Below are 27,876 nucleotides of genomic sequence, written 5' to 3' on the forward strand. Positions count from 1 at the left end.
GAGAGTACTGATTTAATATACTTCTCACCATTATTTATTTGTTAGGGGTCAGGCAGGATGGGAAAAGAAAGGAACCATGGCTTCCAAGAAAGACAGAATAACACCCTGCCTGAAAAGTGTTAGTTTCTAGGAATTAGAAAATGTTCATTTATCCCATCATGGAAGAAACATCCATGTAAGAATGGGAACCTGTCACTCTCTACTGATGACTGCAGGGTGATGGATGGAAAGAGTGGTGTTACATTTATCCAGGTTGACTAGACAAAGTCAAGCTTCCGCGGTGATGAGAACGACAAACCCAGGTAAGTCTACCTCTGAAGAATCTGGCCCTTAAATGATCCTTTTCCTCCTTTCTGCTCATTAGAATGGTCTCTTGGAGAATCACCTGCCACAGAGGATCATGACAAGCAGGATGCCAATTCTCAGCTGTCCATCCTGTTCGTGGAAAAGCCTCAAACAGGAACAGTGAAAGTTGGTGAGTGCCAAGCATAAATCCTGCTTTCAAAAAATGCAGGTGAAATTCACATAACAAAAAAGCAACCATTGTAAAGTGAACAACCAATGGCTATTAGTACACTCAATGTACGACCACTACCTCTATCTAGTTCCAAAACTTTTCGTCATTCCAAACAGAAACCTTGTACCCCCATTACGCAGTTACTCCCCATTCTCCCTCCCTTCAGCCTCTGACAACCTCTAATCTCTTTTGTCTATGTAAATTTTCCTATTCTGGGTATTTCATATAAATCGAATCACACAATATGTGACCTTTAGTGACTGGATCTATCCATGCTATAGCATAAATCAGTACTTCCTTTCCTTTTTATGGCTGAACTATTGGCCTAGTGCATGAAATTCATGCATGGAAGGGGGGGGGGTATCCCTCAGCCCAGCCTGTACCCTCTTGCAATCCTGGACCCCTTGGGGGATGTCTGGCAGTCGGACATCCCTCTCACAATCCAGGACCACTGGCTCCTAACTGCTCACCTGCCTACCTACCTGATCACCACCAACCCCTCTGCCTGCCTGATCACCCCTAACTGCTCCCCTACTGACCTAATCACCCCTAACTGCTCCCCTGCTGGCCTGATCGCCCCTAACTGCCTCTGCCTTGCCCCACACCCATGACCCAGAATTCCCTCATCTGACTGGTCTCAGGCACCTGGGACCCGAGCTTCCCTCCCTCTGGCCGGCCGCAGGCACCCAGGACCCGGCCAGCTTCACCCAGGTTGGCCACAGCCACAGGCACCTGGGACCGCAGGGCGGGTGGCTTGTCCCTCTCCCAGGCTGCAGGTGCAAGCACAGCCACTGGTGCCCAGGACCACAGGGCAGGCGGCTTGTCCCTCTCCTGGACTGTAGCCCCAGCCACTGGCACCCAGGACCATAGGGCAGGCAGCTTGTCCCTTGCCTGGGCCGCAGCCTGACTGGTCCCCATTCCTCTCTTTCAAGCTCATTTGTGCCTGGCTGGTCCCTATTCTCTCCTCAGTGTTGAGTGTCTGAGCCATTAAGGCGTGATGGCATGAGGGTGTGATGACCATTTGCATATTAGCTCTTTATTATATAGGATAGTATCCCATTGTATTTCTATATTAAATCCTTGAAAAGGTGAGTTATCATTTCAGTACACTTTAGTATGTAGGAGTTGAGTGCCTGGAGCCTGGAGCCAGGTGGGATACAAATAGATTTCTTCATTTGTCAAGTGGGGATAATACTATCTGTGAAGTACTTTGAATAATGCCTGGCATATCTTATATCTCTGAGCCAGTGTTTGCTGTCATTACAACACGCCTCATTCTGTAAGATGATTACACTATCAGGATGTATAGTATCTCAGAGGAAGCTAATCAAACAGATGATTCAACTTTGGAGATACTCATTAAAGAATACTGATTGCGCACCTGTTAAAACACTAGTCTGAACTCTATAACATGTGAGCACTCAGAACTTGCAGTTTTAACAGGATGAGCAGAAAACAACAAATTAAACAAACAGATAATCACAAAAACCAAGTACCATGAAGGAAATAAGCAGGGTGGTGAGTTAACAACTTGGGGTCCAGGAATTTTTAACTAAGTAAATTTTTATAAGAAATATACTGGGCCCTGACCGGTTTGGCTCAGTGGATAGAGCGTTGGCCTGCAGATTGAAAGGTCCCAAGTTCGATTCCAGTCAAGGGCATGTACCTTGGTTACGGGCACATCCCCAGGGGGTGGTGTGCAGGAGGCAGCTGGTCGATGTTTCTCTCTCATCGATGTTTCTAACTCTCTATCCCTCTCCTTTCCTCTCTGTAAAAAATCAATAAAATATATTTTAAAAAAAGAAATATACTGGGATCAGAACTAGTCTTTGACACTTACCAAATAGTATGCATATGAGCCTATGGTTGCCTATATTCTTTCAGGTCAGGAATATAGAAGCACACTGCATGTAAATGGAAATGTCAGCTCCCCTCATGTTTCCAGAAGACACCAAAATGCTGGGCTGGCCCTGGAGCTAGAGTTTTCATGTACTAAGGGTCTTATCAGTAATCTGTCAATTCAAACAGATAGGAAAGTTTATTTAAAAAAGAGCAGCTTCATATAATCATATTCCCATAATTCCAGACTTTCCATTACTTGCTTAATAAAAAAGATTTGAAAAAATTTATACACTATCTATAATAATAAAAACATAATATGCTAATTAGACCTGACAGCCAAACGACCTTCCGGACGACATTCCAAATGAAGCCGCAGTGGCGGCGGCCAAGGCAGAGGCGGTTAGGGGTGATCAGGCAGGCAGGTGAGTGTTAGGGGCGATTGGGCAGGCGAGTGTTTAGGGGCAATGAGGCAGGCAGGCAGAGTGGTTAGGGGCAATCAAGCAGGCAGGCAGGTGAGCGGTTAGGAGCCAGCGGTCCCAGATTGCGAGAGGGATATCCAACTGCCAGGCATTCCAAGGGATCCAGGATTGCAAGAGGGTGCAGGCTGGACTGAGGGACACCCCCCAACCCTCCGTGCATGAATTTTGTGCATCGGGCCTCTAGTATATATAGATTTGTATACATACATTTGTGACCTTTTCACCATTTTTATTTCATATATAGAATATCAACCCCCCCCCCCCAAATTATTTCTATTAATTAACCCATTGCTCCTTTTTTGTTCCATAAACCTCAAACAAAGGGTAAGTTGGAGAACCTAAAGACCTTTTAAGGTGCTTGTAAAATAATCAGGGCCATTTCATTGCACAATTCTAGGGGCACCAGTCTCATAATAGTGTATGCAATGCAGTCCCATATAACTCCTTCCAGTTGAGAGCAAAACAAATGACAGTTTTTTAAAATGTCATTTAAAAATGACAGTTTTATTGATTTCAGAGAGAGGGAAACATCAATTGGCTGCCTTCTGCATGATTCCCACTGAGGATCGAGCCCCGAACTCAGGCATGTGTCCTGATGGGGAATGGAACTAGTGACCTCCTGGTGCACAGGACGATGTTTAATCAACTGAGAGCCTCACTGGCTGGGCCAAATGACAATTTCTAAACTAGTCTGAATCACTTGTGCTTTTTCTAGGTGAAAATATCACCTTTATAGCCAAGGTCAAGGCTGAAGATCTTCTTAGAAAACCCACTGTCAAATGGTTTAAAGGGAAATGGATGGACCTGGCCAGCAAAGCTGGGAAGCACCTCCAGCTGAAGGAAACCTTCGAAAGGCACACTCGGGTATGGCCCTGAACTCCTGGCATAGGGGCCTGGCTAGCTCATCCCTGCAGGGTGGATAGAAGGTCATTTTTATGTTCAGCTTTGAGAAATTTCAGTCCCAGAAAATTCTCTGGCATTAGTGTTCCTAGCGTCTACCCTTAGCACGCTTGCCCTGCTGTGCCCAGAGGCGGTGGAGCACAGGACCCCTCCTCTATTGAGAGCATCGTCATAGAATCCACAGATACAGACGCGTCTTTAAGACAGTGCTACAGGGTTGAGGAAAAAACTGAAATGTGATGGCATCTTTCTGCCAGGTAGGACTGACATGTGTCAGATGCATTTCATTGCAGATATACACATTCGAGATGCAGATCATCAAGGCCAAAGAGAACTATGCAGGAAACTACAGATGTGAGGTCAGCTATAAGGATAAGTTTGACAGCTGTTCCTTCGATCTTGAAGTGCGCGGTAAGAGAGCGTTCTTGTCTCAATAAATGTGATTTTTTTTTTTTTTGATGGGGCATGAGGGGATGGAAGAGAAGGCCATTTAATACTATGATATTTTAAAAATAAAGTTTCCTTTAAAACAGTGTGTGTTTCTGGTTGTGATGGTCCCAGCAAGCTTGCTGAATTAAATAGTTATGAGGTAATTTATAAGGGGAAGTTGGGGATATTATTGCTGAGCATCTCTTGTTTGTGCTACCTGTATCCCTTCAATCTCCCAAATAAGGGCTGAAGCTGTACTGAATGTACATGCTTCATTGGGTCCACTTATTCCCACTCAGGTTTGGGGATAAGTTAATATGGCACAAGGATGTTAGGATACCCAGGTGGAAGGGAGGATTTGCCTTATAAGGACAGAGATGAGATATGAAAGTTCTTCATTTATATGTTTGGATTTAATAGGGATAAATGTAAGGGTGTACAGGTAGTTTGGGGGTGGGAACCACTTCTCTGAGTACACAAAGGGAAAGTTGACTTGGCAGTAAAGATGATTCCATAAACTTAAGATGACTCCAAAGTGTGATGTCGCTACCAAAGACAAAGCTGGCATCATTTAAAACTAGGCCATTAGACACGGCATAGAATCTAGGTTTAGAAAATGGCACCCCACTCTGCAGCATGCTAGCTGATCTGCATCTGGAGTAATGTCTTGAGCCCTGGGCGCTATGCTCCACCAGGATCGCTTCTGGAGGAGGGTAGCCAGGGGGATGGAGAATCCAGAAATCGTGCTCTATTCAGTGTGGATGACGGAGGCCCTGCGTATACGATTCATTGTAAATAGAGGAAGGGCCATCACACAGAAGGACCAGGCCATTTTCCATGTACTCGAGAAGTGTTTAGGCAGATTAGAATCAAAAGATAGAAATTAGGAGACGGTGAATTTTGTCTTAGCATTAGAATGAGCTCTTTCGATAAAGCTTTGTAGACACAACAGAAGGTTGTGAGAAGCCCATTCCAAGAGATGTCAAGCAGAGGCTTCGTGATCTGGGGTGGAGGTGTTGTCAAGATTTATGTATTAAGTGGAAATCTGGTTCTGATCCAACCCCATTGGGATTATAGAATCTAGCCAGGCATCTCTGAGAATCACCTGAAGGGCTTCTTAAGAATTTTGATATCTGGGTACTATCTCTGATCAGGTGAATCAAAATCTCCAGCAGGGAGACCAAGAAGCTGGCACTTTTTGAAGCTCTTCAGGAGATTCTACTAGGCAGGCAGGCGGAATGACAAAGGGCGGCAGTAGCATTGATTCTGTGTGAGGGAGGATAACTTATGCTATCTCGGCAGCATTCCAGGAGGAGCCATGCCCCTTCACCTGGCCTTCCTTCCTTCTGAAGAGTCCCCACAGCCTGGAAAGGAACTGAACACAAAACTGCCTTCTTAATGGTGTTTGTTTTTTTGTTTTTCTTTCCTTTTAAAGAATCTACTGGGAGTACTCCAAACATTGACATCAGATCTGCTTTCAAGAGAAGGTAACTTCAAAGGGACTCAACGTAGCTTTTGTACAACATGAAAGTGGAGGATTTTTAAAAACCACTTTCTCTTCCTCCACCCTTTATAATTTCAAATGAGAATTTTTTTTCACTAGTTAAACATACCATATATTCAAAAGTTAGTGTTCTAGAAAAGCCCTGGGCTTAAGGCCAAATCAAGTATATATTGATTATGCTTTTTAAAAAAAAAAAAAAAAATCCTCACCCAAGGACACATTTATCGATTTTAGAGAGACGTACACAGAGAGAAACATTGATGTGAGAGAGAAACATTGATTGGTTGCGTCTCATATGCATCTTATCCAGGGACTGAACCCGCAACCTAGGTAATGGGCCAAGACTGGGAATCCAGCCCGTGACCCTTCAGTGTATGGGGTCAACACTCCAACCAACTGAGCCACACAGGCCAGGGCTTATGGGTCATTCTTAAGAATATTCTCATTAATAGTGAAGCTCCCATTTTGACAGGTTTCACAGTTGCCTTATAAAAACACACTTTCAATCTATTCTTATGTGCCTTCTTCCTTAATTGCATTATTTCCCACCAAGTGGCCAAAAAAGATAAATTTATAAGGATACACATCTTATGTAGAACCAGTTAAGTAATGTCAGAAAGCTTATATCGCTTTTCATCTAGAAATCACTTACGGAGCTATTAAAGAACTTTTGAAAACACATTTTTGGACTTCAATTCGTATGACTTATACGTTATACACAGTTTTTAAACCCGCGGACTCCCCTTAGGAACCATAGCTAACATTTGTAAAGAGCAGGAAACAAAATCTTTATTAAAAAATTAAACATGCAAGTGAGTATATAGTGCCATTTAAGTGTAAGCTCCATAGCTTCTATTTAGAGTTTATAAGAAATCAAAGATGGTTGCATGTCTACTTTAAGATGCATTTCTCTATAGAAAAGCACTTTAAAAAAATCCTGTAGAAGGCTCATCAACATTTCAAAGGCAAATTTTTGAAAAATTCATTTTAAAAGAAAATGAAAAGCTTATACGTATTTCCCTTTAAAACAGAAAAAAATGCAACTTTTATTTATTTTTTTTAATTTTAATTTTTTTAAATCCTCACACAAGGATATTTTTCCATTGATTCTTAGAGAAAGTGGAAGAGAGAGGGAAAAAAAGAGCGAAACATTGATGTGAGAGAAGCATCGGTTGCCTCCTGCACACACCCGGACCAGGGCCCGGGCTGGGTAGGAGCCTGCAACCAAGGTACAGAACGGAACCCGAGACCCTTTGGTCCTCAGGCTGATGCTCCATGCATTGAGCCAAACTGGCTAGGGCAGGAATGTATCTTTTAAAAAGCTTTGCACTAGCTCCATTCTTATGTTGTGTCGGTATCACATTACCTGATTCATCTATTGATGGACACAAAGAGGTTAACTTTGACTATAAGCTTTGCACTTATATATTTGACACTGGTACACTTCGTCCTCCAAGCCAATCTCTGTTTGACACAAGTGACAGAGATCAGCAAAAGTCCTTTGCTTTTCACACGGGTATGTTTCCAGACCCTCCCAACTTGCAAAAACAAAGTGCTTTGTGTTGTTTGGCTTCATTGCATTTGTGTTACTCCATTTTAACACAAATCTAAGCCGTTTTATATATGCAATCTACAAAACTGTGTCTCTTCATGTTTACTTTTCCACAAGTTACATACTCCAAAAAGTTTTCAATGTCACTTGTGTGAAAAGGAATAGTTTGTGTTGATTAGTCCCAGGACTTGTGTGCTGGTACAAAATTGCATATACATTATACGTAGAGTGTTTGGGGGAAACTGTTGTGTATGTGTCTCAGCACTAAACCCAGATTTGCTTTTCTTTCGTTAATGACAGTGGAGAAGGTCAAGAGGATGCAGGGGAACTTGACTTTAGTGGTCTCCTGAAACGTAGGTGAGAACCAAGTGATGGAGTGAGGAGCTGTGGCCTGGAAATTTTTAGATACCCACTCAGAGAAGTCAAGTTTAAAGTAGATGTGTTTCAAAGAATTTCTTATTTCTTAAAACGTGTTTTGCTTATAGAACATAACAGAGTCAACTAAGAAAGAGACAGAGAAACAACTGCATACTAATCTGTTCAAGGTTTTAGCATACTAATCTAAGGTTTTAGCTGATGCTGTTATATTTTCTTCTTATATGTTTTATGAGTCTTTGCATATTTTCTTAGTCGGGGATGAAGAGACTGAAAACTGAGACAGAAGACTTAAATACCTAAAAACCTCTAATTTCTCTCATTTCAACCATGATTCCCTATGATGCCGGAATAAAGCTTCCAATCTCCTGCCTTGGATATTTGACTAAAAAATCAATTTCACAATTTTGGTAGAAGTCTATGCAGGTGTGTGTGTGTGTGTATATATATATGTGTATATATATAATATACACATATATAATATATACATATGTATATAAAATACATATATATTTTGAAAGCACACCTACTTTAATATAGCATTTATGATTTACTATATTTCATCAAATCTAAGACACCATCCATTTTAAGATATACCTGTATTTTATAAATCACTGAGCAAAAAAATTGCTCCTAATAGTTTAGTATGACATATTTTTGATTATAAGATACATCTTTCTTTCAGAGATGTTTAAAATGTCAAAAAAATGTTCATTTAAAAAGAAGTAAAATCTGGTAGTAAAATAGAAATAAATATTTAGCATTATCACACCCTGTTAACATTGTTCGCTCTTATAATAAAATTTGTACAACTTTATTATGGATGTATAGCATATAATCATTTTATATGATTTCTGTCTATACAGTTGCATATATAATCATATCATATGCAATATTATATTTGTTATATATAAAGTTAAACATATCCAGATATTTAGTGAAGAAACAAGAAGAAATTGATTGTGTTTATCTACTAAATTTGTAAGTTAACAGTAAAACTACACCTCTAAATTGATGATATATAATATTGATATCAGTTTTCATTTAACTTTTTAGGTTAACTTTTTAGACCTTTTAGTGCTTGCTATGGTTGTTAAAGGAACACAAGTACAAATATGCTTGACAGCAAATTATAAAAAAACAACAACTGGGATATCTCAGTTTAGTTTGATGCCTTTATTCAAGTTCCAATGAGTGAAAAATTCACCCCAGCTCTAAACATTTCGGTTGAGAACAGAAATATTAAAAGGTGCAATTTATTAACTACCAATGGATATTAGCCAATCAGTATACATTGGCAGTATCAAATCATCTTTCCTTCTTTGGACACTTCAAATTGATGCTTCAGTTTATAACACAAATTGACACTTTATGAAGACAAGAAAGGTTTTTTCCCCTGCAAATATTTACTCAACCGGCAAATACGGTTTTCTTTGTATGTATAGAATATAATGCTACAGGTGATGTGAGGAAAAGAAATTCAGTGTCTCCCAGTGCCTGGTACACAGAAAGGGATGAATACACATTTGTGGGAGGGAAAGAATAGTGTTAAAAACATGGATTTGAGTTTCAACTCTAACATTTACTGATTACATGACTGTGGTCAAATTATATGTCCTCTCTGAGACTTGGTTTACATATATGTAAATGTGGAGAATAAAAACTACTTAATAAAATTGTGAGAATTAAATGTAAAGGCATGGCTCACAGTAGGTGTTGAATATTCACTTCCACCAAAAATGTGACATTTTCCCTTGAAGTGTTTATATTTGTAAACAAAATATGTACATATACATATTAACCAGTCAATCAAAACATGATACAGTAGATTATTAATTGTCATACTCTGGGTAAAAAGAAAAAAGAAAAAAGAACAGACTAGCTCTACCAGTTTGCAGAGTAAAAGAAATCATCTAATGGTGAAAATGACTAAGGAAAAAAATTACTAGGAAATATGGACAGCCAACATGTCTCATTTTCTTTACATCCCCTAATTATGATTTTGACTCATAAATAGATTGTTGTTAACATAAGAATATATTCATTTAATATACTATACTAATCCATCAACATAACTTTACAAATCATTGTGTTTTTCTACTAACTTGTGAATTGCATATGTTTTCATTGTGGTAATGACACTTGGTTACCATATCTACTCTAAGAGTCTATGGCAAAACCCCTATCTGAATAGATATCATTATAACCAACATCTCCATACAACAAAAGATATCCCTGCCCTGAGTAAATCTTTTAGGTAGCATTTTGTTATGGGTTTTGACCTATATAAATACTTGAAAGTTTTATTCTACATAAAATTTCTATAACTGCTTTGTACTTCACTGGGATCATCAAGTTATAGAAATTTTGATGTAGATGAAAGTACTGTGAATGTTATATAGGTTAATCCCAGTGCTTGGAAAGGAATCAGGGGTGCCTATAGAAATTTGAATTTTTCTCCCTACTATAAATTAATGCAGCCATGCAGGTAGGGCCATCTGCAGCCACACATGTTAAGAAAAGATATGTTCTGGATGAGTTAAGAAAATGCTACAGATGGGAGCCTTGATCTCACAATCCAGTACAAAATGAGGAATACTTCAACCTTGCAATTTGGGATTCAGTTAAGTGACAGAGAGAAAAGGAAGGAACAGGCAAGAGGTCATTGGTGTTTGCACACAAAATTTGATAAAATTAAGAATGTGGTAGACTGAGGTATATTTTGGTGTTTTAATGGAAAAACATGGTGAGGGTTGGTTTTATGAATCTATTAGTACCAACAAAACTTAAGAAATCACACGGAAAATGATCTTTATTATTGGCTTCCATCATATAAATATTCACCTCATGGATCTAGGTATGCCTCAGTGTTTCACTTGTGCCTCTTTTTAGCTATTTTAATCTAGTTTGCTATCTTTAAATCCTTTCGCCAGTGTCAGGAGAATACTTGAAATGTATATGTATCTAATTCTTCTTGGCTGAAATACAAATTTAACACAATGTATCACGGCACAATTTTACAGTTTGGGGACTATAGTGAGGCTGGACTGTGACAAAAATAGAGCATTAATAAAGTGGATTGAGGGAATACTCACAGGGAATATATACATATGTACATATGCATTTTAATTGCAATTCTTCCAAACTTCCTACAAAATATTTAAAAGACATATTTGAAATTTAGACTGCTTTCAGGCAGTAGATTTAGTAGATCTGGCAAATTATTACTAATATTCCAACATCAGTACAATTTCCCAAACATTTCAATGTTCCCAGGCTAATAGAGGGTGTTGTTATTTCAGTGAGTGAACACAATACTTGTGTTTTTAAGAGGCACACTTTTCTAATGGTGTTTTCTAGTCCTTTCCACAAAGGTTACTGATGGACCAGTGACCCTCACTCCCTTCCACTTCCCAGATTAGCCTCAGCATCCTCTGCCTCTAGGTAAAATGACTTACATGACAATGGAAATTAGATATTCAGAAATCATCCTTGCCTAACATCACCCTAAACTCTATGTTAATATTTGTATTCTCCTCCCGTTCCCATAACTGCAATCCAGCATTTCCTCAAGACACTGAAACAAGTGTGATTCATGTGACAATGCAAACATATGTAATCCATCATTTGCTAACATGATAGCATGAGCCTGTTTTCACACTGATGTTTAAGATGTGTTGACCAGTTTTCCTGGAAAATCATATCCAAACCAGCATTATTCACAGTAAGTAGTCACTGTAACATTCCCTAATTAATCTGATAAAAAGTCAATTAAATGTCAACAAAATCAGGATGAGTTAGCCAATGGAGGAAATCCATTTAAATTATATGTTGCATTTACTCTAAGGATCTTTTCCTAAAGAGTGTTTATTCTTGAGTTTTTGTTTCATTTTTTGGTTTTGAAACAAGGGCAGACAAATATACTTTAAATCAAATATTCTTTAGTTGTATATGTTCTTTCCATGTTCTATATGTTCTGTAGTCAGTAATCAAAGTTTTGAGTCATAATTTTGACAATTACACTAAGAAGTTACTATTCCCCTGTTCATGTAACCCTTAACCATTTGCTTTAAAGTTTAACATTTATATCTTTACAACTCATACCAAGGCTGTCCTAAAAATTTCAAGACCGTACTTTAAAATGAAAAAAATAATTGGCCTCGTTCTCCTTCCCCTGCCAATTTAGAGAACAATTCTTTTCAAAATCATACGTAGCCACAAAAATCAGACAAAAAAACAACCAACCAAAAAATAAAACAAAACGTGGCAATTTCAAATATTTTTTGCATTAAAAAAAAATAGCAAAAAATGATTAGCATACACATTTACTAATATGGTAAGAAACACGCTATTTGCAAAATCCAAAGGTGTGTGTACTATATGTGTACTGTCTTCATAGATAGATAGATAGATAGGTAGGGTGCGCACCCCAATGAAGGTAGAGAGCCTTTCCCCTCATAGGCCAATATTTAAAACTTCTAGTTCTTAATCTACTTTTTTCAATAACCATATCCTAGATGAACACTGGTCTTAAGTTCCTCAAACCTCACCGTCTAGACTTTCCAAGTTGAAAATAAGTAAAAATACCTTCAGGCTATTTCCTCATAGCCTCCAATCCTGCCTCCCCCCTCCCCGCCCATGTGCTAGGCACTAGGAAAACCAGTGTTCGTATACGTGCACCTGTCTGATCTTTAACTATCTGGAAGCTTCCCTGAGACTTCAAGCAAAGCCTAGACTTTCTTCTCAGCCTAAATGCTCAGACACTAAACAGAGCTTTCAACACTGAACCGGAAAACCCTTCCCGGTCGGTAAGGGCCAGCGAGCAGCCGCTAAACTAAGCAACGGTTCTCCCCGGTTAGGGAGGTGAAGCAGCAGCAGGACGAGGAACCCGAGATAGACGTGTGGGAGCTGCTGAAGAATGCGAACCCCAACGAGTACGAGAAGATCGCCTTCCAGTACGGCATCACCGACCTGCGCGGGATGCTCAAGCGGCTCAAGCGCATGCGCAGGGTGGAGAAGAAGAGCGCAGGTGAGCCCGCTCGGGGGCGTGGCCGCCGGGGAAACCCCGCCCTGGGTTTGGGGTGAGACTGGCTGGGGTGGGTTTTGTAGGAGCAAACGCTTCTCTTGATTACCTTTGTTTGTTTGTTTTTTTGTTTGTTTTTAATTTCTTTATTGGTTAAGGTATTACAAATGTGTCCTCATCCCCCCATTAATCCACAACCACTACCACCCCCACCCCCCCACTCATACTCTTGATTACCTTTGGCTCCAGGTGAACTAGTCCACTGCCCCGCACAGCACTGACTACGTAGGTAGTTGATAAGCTACTGAAGGTGTAAGGTTAACAGAAGGACTACATTAAAATACTGCCACGTACTGCATATAATAGAGCAGTGGTTCTCAACCTTACTAATGCCTCGACCCTTTAATACAGTTCCTCATGTTGTGGCGACCCCCAACCATAAAATTATTTTCGTTGCTACTTCATAACTGTTATGTTGCTACTGTTATGAATCGTAATGTAAATATCTGATATGCAGGATGTATTTTCATTGTTACAAATTGAGCATAATAAAAGCATAGTGATTAATCACAAAAACAATTTGTAATTATATATGTCTTTTCCGATGGTCTTAGGTGACCCCTGTGAAAGGGTCGTTTGACCCCCAAAGGGGTCGCGACCCACAGGTTGAGCACCGCTGTAATAGAGTATTAAATATTCCCAATGTCACTGATAATCTTTCAGCCGCCCTTTCCTCCAGCTTCCACATCTCCCCCACTCTCTAATCCTTCACTCTTGTTTAGGCAGAGGAGATTCGATGTCTGTTTTACCATCAGATTCTTGTAAATTCACTTCTCACAGCCAATAAGGTTATCATCGTGTTTTGTGAAATAGCGATGCTGCTCCCTGGTGACCTAAAGTGGATGCTGTTCGTGTGGTTTTTAAATACCCTTTAAAAAATACTGTAAGACCTTGACATTTAAACTAAAAACAAAAAGAAAAGAAAAGAAAAGAAAGAAATATGTTTTAAATTGATCATTAGCTCTTCATAGTTTCCTATACTTGGTCATCACCAGTTATGGTTTATGACACAGCAGGTTAGCATATCAATCCAATTCTTGTTTATTGTTTGTTAATGTTCAAATGGAATTTAAAGAATCTCACCACCTCCTTTTTAAAATCTGCCCTTTATTTCTCCGTGTAAATTGGTTGAGAAATGGCCCCACAGAAATATAGAAGTGGTTTGTTTCTGTTTTGTTTACCAACTCGGCCATTCTCAGACTTCACTCTCTCGGACTCCTGAAGTTTTATTTCTGAGAGGTGTCTGACACACCGGCCTTCCTTGCACTTGTCACTTAACTCTGAATTGATGTCTCGAGGTATGTGATAGATAACTTTTTTTAAAGCTAATATGTATTTTATCTTGCTAAAATATGAGGACATGAGCTTGTTTGAGAAGTAGTATAATAAAGTTGGAATGATGGAAATGCAAGCATGAAACTTCGTGAGGCATTGCACACTTAAAGGTATTTCACAAACTGTTTAAATGAGAATTATTATCTTTAAAATCATAAAACATATGAACTTTTAAAAAGGTTAACTACCTTTGTTTAGGACCTTTCAAAGACAATATTTTAAAGGACCACTATGTTCTATGTTATTTAAATTTTGTTGAAACCCTGAGTTCCTAACTACATATGGAACAGGAGCTTTTAATGTGCCCCTATTTGGGCAAGTATCCACAGTACAAAAATATCTGATAAGCCTATTTCAATTAGTCAAAGGCATTCAATTTAGTCTTATGAGTCATTGAATTTATCTCACAGATTCTAGATTTTAAAAAAACTATCTGTGACATAGAAGACATACAAAGGTAATACAATAATCCTGACAGTAATTGCTAGTATACTAGGAGGATAAGCATATTCTTCAAATTCAATTGGGTGCTTTATATCATAAATCCCCTGAAGGATTAGGACAATCATTTTTAAAGCCTCCTCAGTAATTCCTTTCTTATGTTTCTTCCAAAAACATGTGGATTCTCTTTAAACTTTATAAACCATTTTATTGTATGTAAGTAAGCCCAGAATTCTAAAATATAAAGGGTAATTTGTTAGGTTTATAATTTTTTTCTTCTCTGAGTCTTAATTTTTCATTTTTGGGGGGTTCTCATACATATATTGACTATTTAAATTCATAACATATATATGCATATTAACATAGTTTTGCTTCTTCTCTCTACTAGCTTTTGCAAAAATTCTTGATCCTGCATATCAGGTTGATAAAGGAGGCAGGGTAAGGTTTGTTGTGGAATTGGCAGATCCAAAGTTGGAGGTGAAATGGTATAAAAATGGTCAAGAAATTCGACCCAGTACAAAGTAAGTGAACTTTACCAATAATCAGTGATAACTATATCAATCAAACAGTAGTTTGACTTAATTTTCTATGAATAACAGCACTTTTTACTTAACCTTTACAAAGCAAAATTATATAGAGGGAGAATAAAAACTTTTCATGTATTTTGGAGCCATTAAAATTACAGCGCTGTATGAATTAAACCTTGTTTTAGATTTAATTCTATGCAAACTATTTCAGATGACTCCCAATTATGGTTTTTGTCACTATAAGTTATATGTGATTATATCAGGGTGTTACCAAACTTCTCTCAATTTTTTAAAATAAAAGTTTGAAAAATTTTGAAATACATATTTGATATACCAGCTGGGTGTCCCAATTTATAAGTACATAAGTTTTGTTTTTCCAGAGTAGCATCCAAAGCCTGTGTTTTATTATTGCTTGGCCCTCGCCCAAATGAAGAAGACAGACTAATCCCTGATGTCTGATGGTATCGCTGGTCTATTATGAAACTGATTTACAGAGATCCTTGTCAGCCCAAGAGATTTTCAACTCCAATATATTTTTTAAGTTAATAGGATTCACATGCATGTCTATAAAAGACTTTAATCCTAAAAATTTGTCACTTCTGTAGAACAATTAGGTGGCTTCTGATTTCTTAATGTGGTCATGCCTACAGAGTGACTGTGATGATAAAAACCTCTTGAAGGTGGCCTGAATTCATAAAAAACATAATTTTACTTGGTTATCTTAGTCTAGAAAATGTTTAGTGTTTGGATAAAACACTAAAGTCTTCAATTTTAGAATTTTCCAAATAAAATGTTTTTCTGTAGTCTGTTTTAATGCCCTATTACAATCATCTATAATCCAAATCATAGATAATGAAATTGGGCAGTCTTCTTGGCTTTTAGTTATTTTGTTTCCAAATACCCAAGTTCTTTCTTAATAGATGGTAACTGTGATCTGATAACACTAGTTCTTAAGCTCATTTAAGAGATTATCACATTCTATAGAATTACTGTCTATATTAATGATTAAGTTCATATTATTGCTTAAATTGTGTAATCATTTCTTTGCCCCAAAAGTCTGTGTTACTGGACTAGGCAAGGAGTGGAATCAATGAATCAGTGAATAAGATCAAGGCTCTGTCCTTCTACAAAGTAGATAAATTGGTCATTTAAAAAAATGTATAGAGTTGACAATCTCTCTGACAACCTCAGACAACCCTGTTTTCCAAAAATGGGTTAAAAATATTAAATAGAAAATATATGAGCACTGACTTATATTTGAAATAAAAACCTTATATAGAAGAAAATGACTGAAATTAAATATTAGTATATAAATATGCATATTATGCATTATGAAGATAAAAAGTGGTTTCATGTTTGCTGTTCATTAAACTATGTAAGATATGCTTCATAAATGGCAGATCAAAATTATATCCCTGTCTTTCAAGCATTACCAAATTATAAGCCAAATTTTCTGGCAAGAAATAAAAGCATAAAATCAGGTTTATAGACTCTGTTTATCTTCCTCCTATTTAAAATAGATACATCTTTGAACATAAAGGATGTGAAAGAATTATGTTTATCAATAACTGCGGGCTAACAGATGATTCGGAGTATTATGTGACGGCTGGCGATGAGAAATGTTCCACGGAGCTCTTTGTGAGAGGTAAAGTGAAATCTCTTACTGTAGTCATCAAGAGCCATGGCTGTCTCTCAGGGATAATAATTAAAGTGAAAGTGATGAGGTGAGGTCTTGAGCTCCACAACAGAACTAAGTAGCATCTCTAGAGATGGTTTCATTTGGACGCCCGATTGGCTCTGTATTGAAGCTACTCTACCCTGGCAGTTAATGTATATCTTAATTAATTTTCAGTTTCATTGAAGACTAGAAAATCCAAGGAGAGAAAAAACTGCTGAGGACAAATGTCCATAGGTTTTGACTCAAGCAAGCAGTACTTTACAAAATAATTATTCTAGTTGTACCTTCTGAAACCCAATGAAGTCTACAGAATAATCCTCATCTCACATGCTCAGCTGATTAAAAAAAAAAAGATTTCTCTTGAACCCAGCTTCATAACTAAAAGGGCATCAGTGGTTGGCACTGAGAGCTCTAAAGAGTATCATTTCCTAAGACATTGCGAAAAGAGCCAGAGGGTGGCCGTGAAGCCAGCCACCACTTATTTTTATTTTTGTGAGACCCCTGCTCAAGACAATTCTGCAATCTCTATCACCCATCTAGAGCCAGAATCAAAGAATTTTAATCTTAAAGGTTCTCCTTCATCAGAAATGTCTATCACCTGGTATCTTATTTCCATTCTCCCCCTCCCCCACAGTACAATGATGTTTGATACATTTTGTCTGCTCTCTAGAACAATAATTTATTTGATTTGATGAGTTCTGGGAAAATTCACTCAGGGTTGTCAGCTCTTTATTTTGCTAAGAAAAGTCATAAAGACCCCCACCTACTGTCTATCACCATCAAACTAACCATAGCCCTGTGGTACGATACTTTCTTCTGGTTTTTCATCGGTGAATAAGTTTGGGGTTGTGAGGCAGGTTTGGAACATTTAATGATTCTGATTCTCTTTTATTTTCACACTAGAGCCTCCAATTATGGTGACCAAGCAGCTGGAAGATACAAATGCTTACTGTGGGGAGAGAGTAGAATTAGAATGTGAAGTGTCTGAAGATGATGCAAATGTAAAATGGTAAATATCGTTAATGAGGTCTGTTCATTTTTAATAGACATACAAAAAAGTACCTTCATAGTTTGGACAATAGGAAATGGTTTTTACAGATATGAAAAGAATTCCATTCTCATTCGTGTTAGTATAAATGGTAACTATACTAAGATACTGTTTTGTTTTTTACTTATGGAATCGAAAAAAATCTGAAAAGCTGTATTGGTAAGGATGTAGGGAAGTAGGTTCAAGGTTGCCAGGTCTGTTCAACCCCAAAGATAATAGATGCTCTTCACTTCTATACCATGCTTCCTCTCACTATACCATGCTGGCAACTTACATGGAATATATATTTTAAAAAAATTTTATTCCTAAGCATTTTATTGTTATAGTACCTCAGAAAAATATTTTAGACTAAGAATCACCAATGACTTAAAAAAAATAAAACCTTTTTTTTTTTTTGGTCAGATGGAAATATTTAGTTGTAAGACACCACTGCACTCGGACCAGCCAGATGGAAATATTTAATTTAATCCTAAATTAAAATGCTTTGTTGGGAATAGTAAATTACATGGCCAGAGTCTGTAGTAATTGGCACAGAGTCGATTGTTCATTCTAATCTAGAATCATCAAATGTATTAAGCCATTATTCTCACTAGTGTACGTCAAAGGCCCAAACATGGGTAATATCTGCTCTTAGCATATTCATCTGTTTGATCTTGAATGGAAAGAGGGAGCTTATGTTCTTTTCATGTAGTTTTTCAGACAACATTTGTCATAATAATAATTTATTGATAGATTGATTTATATATTCTTTAATTCATTAAATCTTTCTTGAATGTCTGGTGTCCTGACAGATATTCTACAAAACACTGGGATATGGGGAAAACAAGGTCAATAAGGCCCATCTCTTGAAGGGTCATTTATAAAAAATTTTAATCTATTTTAACCCAGGTTTAAGAATGGTGAAGAGATCATCCCTGGTCCAAAATCAAGATACAAAGTTAAAATTGAGGGCAAAAAACACACTTTGATCATAGAAGGAGCAACCAAGGCTGATAGTGCAGAATATTCTGCAATGACAACAGGAGGACAATCATCCGCTAAACTTAGCGTTGGCTGTAAGTAAGACTTCCTTGGATGTCTTCCTTGTTGGCTTACCAGTGGTGTTGCATTTGTTAATTCCATTTTAGAAAAGTTTCCATCTATTTGATTTCTACCTGTGGCAATTTTAAATATGTAAAATTAAATTCCATTCTAGCTGTGTGTCTATGTCCTATCAACCGGGGTCTCTGAGAAAAGAACCAACTATTCAAGTTCACAGTAGAGCACCCATATTGAGAGGGAAGGATAAAGACCACCTGCCAGAGAAGTTACCCGTGGTTAAGAAATATTTTCATCTCCAAATCACATAACAGATGATAAATAGTTAGACATGATATCAACTCTTGATCCTGTTTGATTAATCCATAGGCGAACGTGCTATCTGTTCATTAAATAAACATTCAACATTCTGCAATTACATTTGAGATGAGAGTTACCCAACTAATAGGCCTCAATTGAGAACACTGAAGACCTAATTTGCTCATATGCTTCAGAGGCATGAGAGAATTAATGTGCTTCCCCTAAATGCCCACTATTAGTTCTCAGTGGCAGTCTGTCCCTTTCAGTTAGCTATGAAAATTAAAATAGCAGATCTCGCAAGAAGATTGATAATACACACAGAGCAGAAATCCTACTTCCTTACTGCTTTCTTGGTCCAGTTGCAATTCATATGATCACCAAATTATTCAAAAGTAATTTCAATACACTCCTATGTTTCCTGGAGTGGTGGCCATTTTAGTTTAATATCAAAAAAGGTTTTTTAGCCACAGGCAGATCTGATATTTGTATCCATTTAGAGCAGATACAGTCAGTTCTGTTACAAGGCAACATATGCATTTCTGAAAATCACTGTGCTATCCAAAGTCATGAAATAAAAACCAAAGGACTAGGGGGAGGGAATGGGGTTATGGGCATAACACTCAAAATTTTTGTCGACAACACATTTTACAAAAACCCAATAAGAACCTAACAAAAATATTAGCAGTTTTACACATGTTAAGTGGTTAATAAATAGAACAATGTATAGGGCACTTTACCTTAAAAAGGAACTGACATATACTTATGGAAGTGGTGTCAAGTGTTGCAGCTTGTGAGCTGTTGGATAGTGGTAATCTCAGTTATGCATGGATGTGGCTCACATCACATGGGTGAACTGAGGCAGCTGGTAGATGTGTGTGTGGGTATGTGGGGGGTGGGGTGTTTTGTACAGTCCTACCTGGCTCAGCTCAGCTGGGTGCAGTTTTTTGAATTCACCTAATCTTTGTCATGAATGAAATTGTATGCAATCAAACATGAGATTTGTGTTATGCTACAATTGCCCCCTTAATATATTAATTGCATTAGAACAAATTCTCATTTTCAAAGCAATCCTTAATAGCAAAACTGGCCATACCGTTGTGAAACGACACCATGTTTGCCTGTCTGGATTGGGTTTGGCACTGATAATTGTCTATTATTTTTGTAGTGAAGCCTCTGAAGATATTAACACCTCTGGCTGATCAGACTGCAAAACTTGGAAAAGAAATCTGCTTGAAGTGTGAAGTCTCTGAAAACATTACAGGAAAATGGACTAAAAATGGGCTACCTGTTCAGGAGAGTGACCGCGTAAAGGTTGTACACAAAGGAAGGTAAGCAAGCTAGGCAACCATGAAGTGAAGGCTGGTCCCCATCTTTACTTTCTCCCCTTCCTAAATTACACATTGGCAAGAATGTTTGAAGAGCCATCCAAGGGAAAGAATCTATTTCTGATTCATTACTGCCGAATAGCAGGAGCATATGATTTCTCTGTTATACATCATGTCCTACCTGTAATCCTGGGTCTGCACCTTACAATATGGTGCTTTGCCTATTCAAAACCCACTGACTGATTCTTTCTATCTAAACATGAGGCCAGAGGAATGATACTGAATTCTAGTTGAGGAACTGGTCAAATTGGATTAACTGTCCCTAACCAATAAGTGTCACGAGACCGTTCCACAATTTTTTTTTTGGAGGGGAGGGGAATAATATCCTAGAACCTAGAAAAAATAATCTAAGGCACGGGTTCTCAAACTTGGATCCATGGATCCTAACAATATCGTTAATGAACTTTAAGGGCCCTCATAAATCCTCTGAAATTGTTAGCAAATCCTGTGTGTACAAAAATACCTGTGTTTCTCCAGCAAGAAGATCCGTAGTGGCCATCAGATTTTCACTGGCTCATGACCTCAATAAGGTTAAGAAGTATTACTCTTAGGTTTGGTATATAAAGCCAAAGTCAAGGTTATTTTTTTTTTAAATATATTTTATTGATTTTTTACAGAGAGGAAGGGAGAAGGATAGAGAGCTAGAAACTTCGGTGAGAGAGAAACATCGACCAGCTGCCTCCTGCACACCTCCTACTGGGGATGTGCCCGCAACCAAGGTACATGCCCTTGACCGGAATCGAACCTGGGACCTTTCAGTCCGCAGACCGACGCTCTATCCACAGAGCCAAACCGGTTTGGCAAGTCAAGGTTATTTTTAATAATTTCTTGAATCTTAAAGTATGGTATCAGTGAGATATTTTCTTTTAGCCTTTTTAATGCTATGAGATAAAAAAAGAATAAGAGATTCTTGCTTAATAAGTAAGTTGTATTTGTAGAGATAACTCCATATAGTCTAAAATAGATATTAAATATGGACCAATACATAGGAAAATTAAGACTTCACATTATTCTCTCTCTAAGCTGCACTAAACAAGTTAATCAGATAAAAGCCGGGTGTCTCCTCAGTTTGGGTCATATACAATCTAAATCTTTGCAAAGTCTTAGAAATGTGGTTTTCTCGTTTCCTTAGAATCCACAAATTAGTGATAGACAATGCTCTCATTGAGGATGAAGGTGATTATGTGTTCACACCAGATGACTACCCTGAAACTTTGTCTGCCAAAGTTCATGTTATTGGTGAGTAGATAAAAGTAACCTTTGCAACGTCCTGTTCTTTTATATTTGTTGTTGCATACCTTGGAATTGTAAAATATTCAAAACTATGTGATGTTTAAAAACAATACACGAACTGTTATTAATCACTACCATATGGTTGATTCTTAAGAAATCTTACTATGAAGTAGTTTTGAAAGGTGCCTCCTTTACACTGACTCCTCTTACATTCTTTTTGGACAGATAAAATATTGATTACTACCAATGTTTAACACTAGCCAAGTACTAGCCCAGATATTCACATGGGAATGACTGTCTGATAACAAAGGCCATGTTTAATATTCCAGATCCTCCTAAAATCAACCTGGATGGTCTTGATGCTGATAACACAGTAACAGTAATTGCAGGGAACAAGCTTCGTCTTGAGATTCCCATCAGTGGAGAACCTCCTCCTAAAGTTATCTGGAGCCGAGCAGACAAGGTTTGTTCTACACACACACACACACACACACACACACACACACACACACTGCCCACCCCACTTCCTGACCACCATTAATTAGATGAAAGAAGAAGCAAATAAATGTACAGGGGTATAGCAACAGTGTAATTCTTTTGATAAAGAAAGATCAGTGATTCTCAGACAAATGTAATAATCATTCATTTACCTTTCATATATATGACTACCTTCTATGTGACCTGGCATGCTTTTATGTGCAGTGAACAAGATTATATATTTCATTCTAATGAATATCAGGGAATGGGATGGAGGAGAAAGAGGCAATGAATTATTTAAATAAATAGATGGATAAAATTATTTTGCATAGTACTAAGTGCTATGAAAATTAAACAAAAATAGGCTGATATAATTAACAAGTGACTGTGTTGTGAATGACAAAAGCCTCTTTGAATGACAACAAGGAACCCATTATGTGAAGATCAAAGAAGAAAGATTTTCAGGTGAAGTCAATGCAAGTGCAAAGGATAAAAGGAGAGAATGAACTTGATGTGTTGGAAGAATAAAAAGAAAGCCAGTGTGACTGGGGTAGAGTGAGGGAGAGAATAATAAGGTTGTAGTGGTAGACTAGTATCAGCTCATATGTGACCCTATGGATTCCTATATAAAACTAGATGCCTGGTGCACGAAATTTGTGCACTTGGGGGGGGGGGGAAGGTCCCCTCAGCCCAGATGGTGAGAGGGCACAGGCCAGGCTGAGGGACCCCACTGGTACAGGATCAGGGCCAAGGAAGGATGCAGAAGGTTGGTCAGCCGGGGAGGGGCCGTGGGAGGGCTGCAGGGAATGTCCGGCCCATCTCGCTCAGTCCCCATCAGCTGGACACTAGCAGCAAGCTAACCTACCGGTCAGAGCATCTGGCCCCTGGTGGTCAGTGCACGTCATAGTGAGCAGTTGAATGGCTTTAGCATATCATTAGCATATTACACTTTAATGGGTTGAATGGCCAACCGGGTGACCGGATACTTAGCATATTAGGCTTTTATTATATAGGATGTCGTATGGGCAGCAAAACTACTCCATATTATTCTATAGTTTTGGATACATATCATTATAGATTTGTCAAAACCCAGCAATGTACCATACCAAGAGTGAACCCTAATGTAAATTATGGACTTTAAGTGATATTAATGTGTTACTGTAACAAATGTGCTGCTCTGACATGGGGTGTTAATAGTGGGAAAGGTTGTGCATATATAGGGATGGGTTTTATGAGAACTATCTGGACTATCTGTTCAATTTTGGAGTAAACCTAAAACTAATTTCTTCTTCATCATCATCATCATTATCATCATCATCAAAGAGTTGGTGAGTATTTATTTCCTCCTTTCCTATTTTCTAGAGGAAAAAAAAGTATCATTGAGCCATGGAACAACTTCAAGCAGTGCAATTGGAGTCTTGAAAGAGGGGGTCAGAAAACTATTTAAAGAAATAGTAGTCAAAATGTTTCCAAATTTGGCAAAAATTATAAATGCAGATACAAGAAGCTCAATAAAAACCAAGCACAAGGAGTATTAAGAAAATGACTCCAAGACTCATCATAATTAAATTGCTCTAAGCTTGTGAGTAGGAAAAAACCTTAAAAGTAGAAAGAGAAAAAAGTCACATTTAATACACAGGAACATAGGCAAGGATTACTTCAGATTTCTCTGGAAACAAGGCAAGTGAGAATACAGTGGGCAACATCTTTAAAGAAAAAGACTGTCAACCTAGAATTCTATACTCAACAGAAATACTTTTCAGAAATGAAAACAAAATAAAATGATTTTCAGATATATAAAATCTGAAAAAATCATCAGCAGTAAACCTGAACTATAAGAAATGCTAAAAGAAGTCCTTAAGTTAAAAGGAAAAGGTTATCAGATGAAACATTTTCACAAAGGAACAAAGAGCATCAGGAATGGTAACTACATTTAATAGATAAACCCATAAGAGGTTTTAAAATATTTAAATCTCTTAAAAAGATAATTGACTGAAAAATAATAACAATGCACTGTGTGGCTTATAATCATAGGTATAAGTAGAATTTATGACAATAAAAACATAAGGTCAAGTGGGGAGAAATTGAAGTAAGGATCAGTAGAAATAAAATGGAAGTATGCTGTTGTAAGTTTCTTTTCTTTGCTATACATGAACTATTATAACATTATGTAAAGGTAGACCATGAAAAGTTAAGGATGTATTCTATAAACCCTAAAAGACCTACTAAAATAAAAAATGATTTATAGCTAATAAGCCAACAAAGGACATAAAATGCAATCACCAAAACATTTATTAATTCAAAAGAAAGGCAGGAAAGAAGCATGAACAACAGATGGGACAAATAGGAGGGAAAAGCAAGATATAAAATTGCAAAGAGAAATATATAAATTAGAGATTTCAGTATTCTCTCAATAGTTCATAGAACAAGAAGACAGGCAATCATTAAGTATACAGAAGATTCAAAGAATACTATCAACCATCTTGAACTAATCGACATTGATAGGACACTCCATTGAAAAAGCAGAATGGGCATTATGTTAATAAGCACATAGGAAATTTACCAAGATAAACCATAAAAAAGTCTCAGTAATGTTAAAGGATTTAAGTTATGCAAGGTATGTTCTCTGACTACAATGGAATTAATTAGAAAGGAGTAACAGAATGATATCTGGAAATTTTCCAAATATTTGGAAATCAAGGAACATTTTTCTGAAGAACTCATAAATTAAAGAAGTAATCATAAATAAAATTAGAAAATATTTATGAACACACCACATATCAGAATTTGTGAAATGCTGCTAAATCAGTACTGAATAGCCTTCTATCTATAAAAGAAATGGAATTTGTAGTTTGTTACAAAGAAAATCCCAAGTCTAGATGGCTTTATTGAGAGTTCTACCAAACACTTAATAAAGAAATAATACCAATTCTGCACAAACTCTTCCAGAAAACTGGAGAAGAGAGAATAGTATTTCTCAATTCACTCTTGAAGGCCAGTATTACTCTTATAGCAAAATCAGGAAAAACAACAACATTATAAGAAGAGAAAACTACAGACCAATATCACTCATGAACATAGATGAAAAAGTTCTACATGAAATTTAGCAAATTGAATCCAAAGATATAGAAAAGGAATGCTACATTATGACAAAGTAGAGTTTATCCCAAGAATGCAAAGGTTGTTTAACACTTGAAAATCAATTAATATAATTTACCATTTTAATAAACTAAGGGGAAAAAGTATGATCATCTCAAAAACATTTGACAAAAACATTTGACAAAATCCAACAGCCTTTTCTAATATCTCTCAGCAAACTAGATTTATGGTGAAGTGGTTTGGGGCTTTTTTGGTTTGTTTTCTAGACTAAATATAAGGTTTAGTATAAAGTGTAAGAAATCTAATCGTTAAACTTCCCATTGGTATTTTATTTTCTTGAATATTATTTCATAGTTATTTGTTTAAGAAGACTTAAAAATTACTGCACTTTGGTCAGAACAATAATAAATATATTTTATTAGTGAAAAAAGTGTAATGCTGCTTTAAAGTTACGGTTTAAGAAAAATGGAAAGAAAAAAGTGGGAAAGAAGGAGGAGGAGAAGGAAAAAAAGAAAAATATTATAGGCTGCTCAACTTCACTTTGGGAATGAGATGTCCATTCTCTTGTGTCCTCTTGGAAGGGAAAAATCAATACTCAGTTAACTTTATGAAAAATTGGCATTGTGACCTTCAAACCTTTTCAATATTTTTAAAATGTCAAGACCTCTGAAAGATGAAAAAAAATCATTATTTAGTTCTTGAAATGAATTTAACTATTTCAGATTTTATATGCAGAGACTCGTCTCCTAGAATAACACTCTGTACTCATAGTTTTAGTCCTCCACCTTTCTCTTTGGCGAATTAATGGTTGGTGGGCTTTGAAGTCAAATCCCAACTCTACCGCTTCTTAGCCATGTGGCCATGGGCCACAGTTTTTTCATGTGCAAAGTGGGATGATACCTTTGTCCTTAGCGTTGATGGAAGATTAAACTAAGAATGTGTGTTTTCGGCATTAGTACCTTGTCCAGCTTGGGTGATACGGCACTCCAGTGTAGTCCTCGTTGGTGTATAGGTCCTGCCACATTCTATCTCTTTCCTCCGTAGGCCATCATGGAGGGCAGTGGCCGGATAAGGGCCGAATCTTACCCTGACAGCAGCACGCTGGTTATTGACGTCGCTGAGAGAGATGATTCTGGTGTTTACAACATAAACCTGAAAAATGAAGCTGGGGAAGCACACGCCAGCATCAAGATTAAAGTTGTGGGTAAGTCCCCCTGTCCAGTTTGGCTCAGTGGATAGGGCATTGGCCTGTGGGCTAAAGGGTCCCAGGTTTGATTCTGGTCAGGGGCACACGCACAGGTTTGGGGCTCAATCCCCAGTGGGGAGCATGCAGGGGGCAGCCGATCAATGATTCTCTGCCGGGAGCCAGTCCATCCTTGCTGTTTCAAGGGACCTGGCATATATGGCATACTGTTCTTAATATGTTTGCTCACCTTCTTGGCACTATGTGTTTTAACCAAGGTCTCTGAGAAAGGTTGTTTCCCCAGGCAGGGATTTTTCCCCTGAAGTTAGGGAGGGAATAAAACCTCTTAACTAAGTGCCAGGCGGGTAATTAATCACTTTAACTACGAACAATCACGCTTAAGCTACATAATCTTTACTCCCTGGAATGGAGATAAGAAACGCCCTAACCTTTGGAATAGAGATTGATAGGATTGGAATCAACTGGTATAAATACAGATGTAAGAACACAGAACTTAGAACACAGAACTAAGAAGACAGACGAAGAGAGACAGAATCTAGGCACAGAACCTACACAGAACGTTCTCTAGAGACAGAAGAACTTCGCTGGAGAGAACATGGCAAAAGATCCTGGACAGAAACTGGCCTCAGAACCTAGAGACAGAACCTAGCGAGAGAACATGGCAAAAGATCCTGGACTGAACCTGACTACAGAAATTGGCAAGAGAACCTGACTAGAACCTGGTGACTGAATCTGGCTGGAGAACCTAGCGAGGAAACATGGCTACAGAACCTGGCTGGAGAACCTAGCAAGAGAACATGGACACAGAACCTGGCTGGAGAACCTAGCGAGGGAACATGGCTACAGAACCTGGCTGGAGAACCTGGAGAACCTAGCAAGAGAATATGGACACAGAACCTGGCGGGAGATCCTAACCAGAACTTCACTGGAGATCCGAACCAGAACTTTGCTGGAGATCCAGACCAGAACTTGGCTGGAGATCCTGGCTAGGCTGCTGATCAACTGAACGCTGTCTCCGTGTCATTCCTTCTTCGCTGACTCCATCCACACCTTTGGGGACCCCTGGACCTGCTGGGGCAGGACCCCAGCAATTCTCTCTCATCATTGATGTTTCAATCTCTCTCTCCCTCTCCCTTCCTCTCTCTGAAATCAGTATATATATATATATATATATATATATATATATATATATATATATATATATATACATACTGTGGGTAAGTCCACTGGATCAGTAAACTTATAAAGACAAGTTGGCATGTCTAGATCATGAGTACACTGTCAGCTCTTGATTCTCTCAAAATTTCTGGGTAGACAACAAAGAGAAACATAGTTTGGCTATATTTTATAAATCACTGTCTTTCTCTATCTTGACACTTCTTTTCTTTCCTTCTCTTTTTCTTTCCTTCCTCTTTTGTGTGTGTGTGTGT

The 27,876-nt window shown here is 37.8% G+C and overlaps 1 protein-coding gene across 1 annotated transcript in view; it reads left to right on the forward strand.

The window, feature by feature from the left end:
• Positions 1 to 283: 283 nt before the first annotated feature.
• Positions 284 to 27,876, forward strand: part of MYBPC1 (myosin binding protein C1) — a gene marked incomplete at its 5' end in the record, with an annotated part of 55,458 nt that continues 27,865 nt past the window's right edge. The window contains 15 exons of the mRNA XM_081084037.1: positions 284 to 302; positions 365 to 475; positions 3,554 to 3,702; positions 4,032 to 4,149; positions 5,603 to 5,654; positions 7,524 to 7,580; positions 12,458 to 12,627; positions 14,846 to 14,978; positions 16,505 to 16,629; positions 17,566 to 17,671; positions 18,599 to 18,765; positions 20,214 to 20,376; positions 21,566 to 21,672; positions 21,996 to 22,129; positions 26,287 to 26,446. Coding sequence (XP_080940163.1) covers positions 284 to 302; positions 365 to 475; positions 3,554 to 3,702; positions 4,032 to 4,149; positions 5,603 to 5,654; positions 7,524 to 7,580; positions 12,458 to 12,627; positions 14,846 to 14,978; positions 16,505 to 16,629; positions 17,566 to 17,671; positions 18,599 to 18,765; positions 20,214 to 20,376; positions 21,566 to 21,672; positions 21,996 to 22,129; positions 26,287 to 26,446 — 1,771 coding nt within the window. The remainder of the gene's footprint in view (positions 303 to 364; positions 476 to 3,553; positions 3,703 to 4,031; positions 4,150 to 5,602; positions 5,655 to 7,523; positions 7,581 to 12,457; positions 12,628 to 14,845; positions 14,979 to 16,504; positions 16,630 to 17,565; positions 17,672 to 18,598; positions 18,766 to 20,213; positions 20,377 to 21,565; positions 21,673 to 21,995; positions 22,130 to 26,286; positions 26,447 to 27,876) is intronic.

This window comes from Myotis nattereri (genome assembly GCF_964212035.1).
Source record: "Myotis nattereri genome assembly, chromosome: 2".
Lineage (NCBI taxonomy): Eukaryota > Metazoa > Chordata > Mammalia > Chiroptera > Vespertilionidae > Myotis > Myotis nattereri.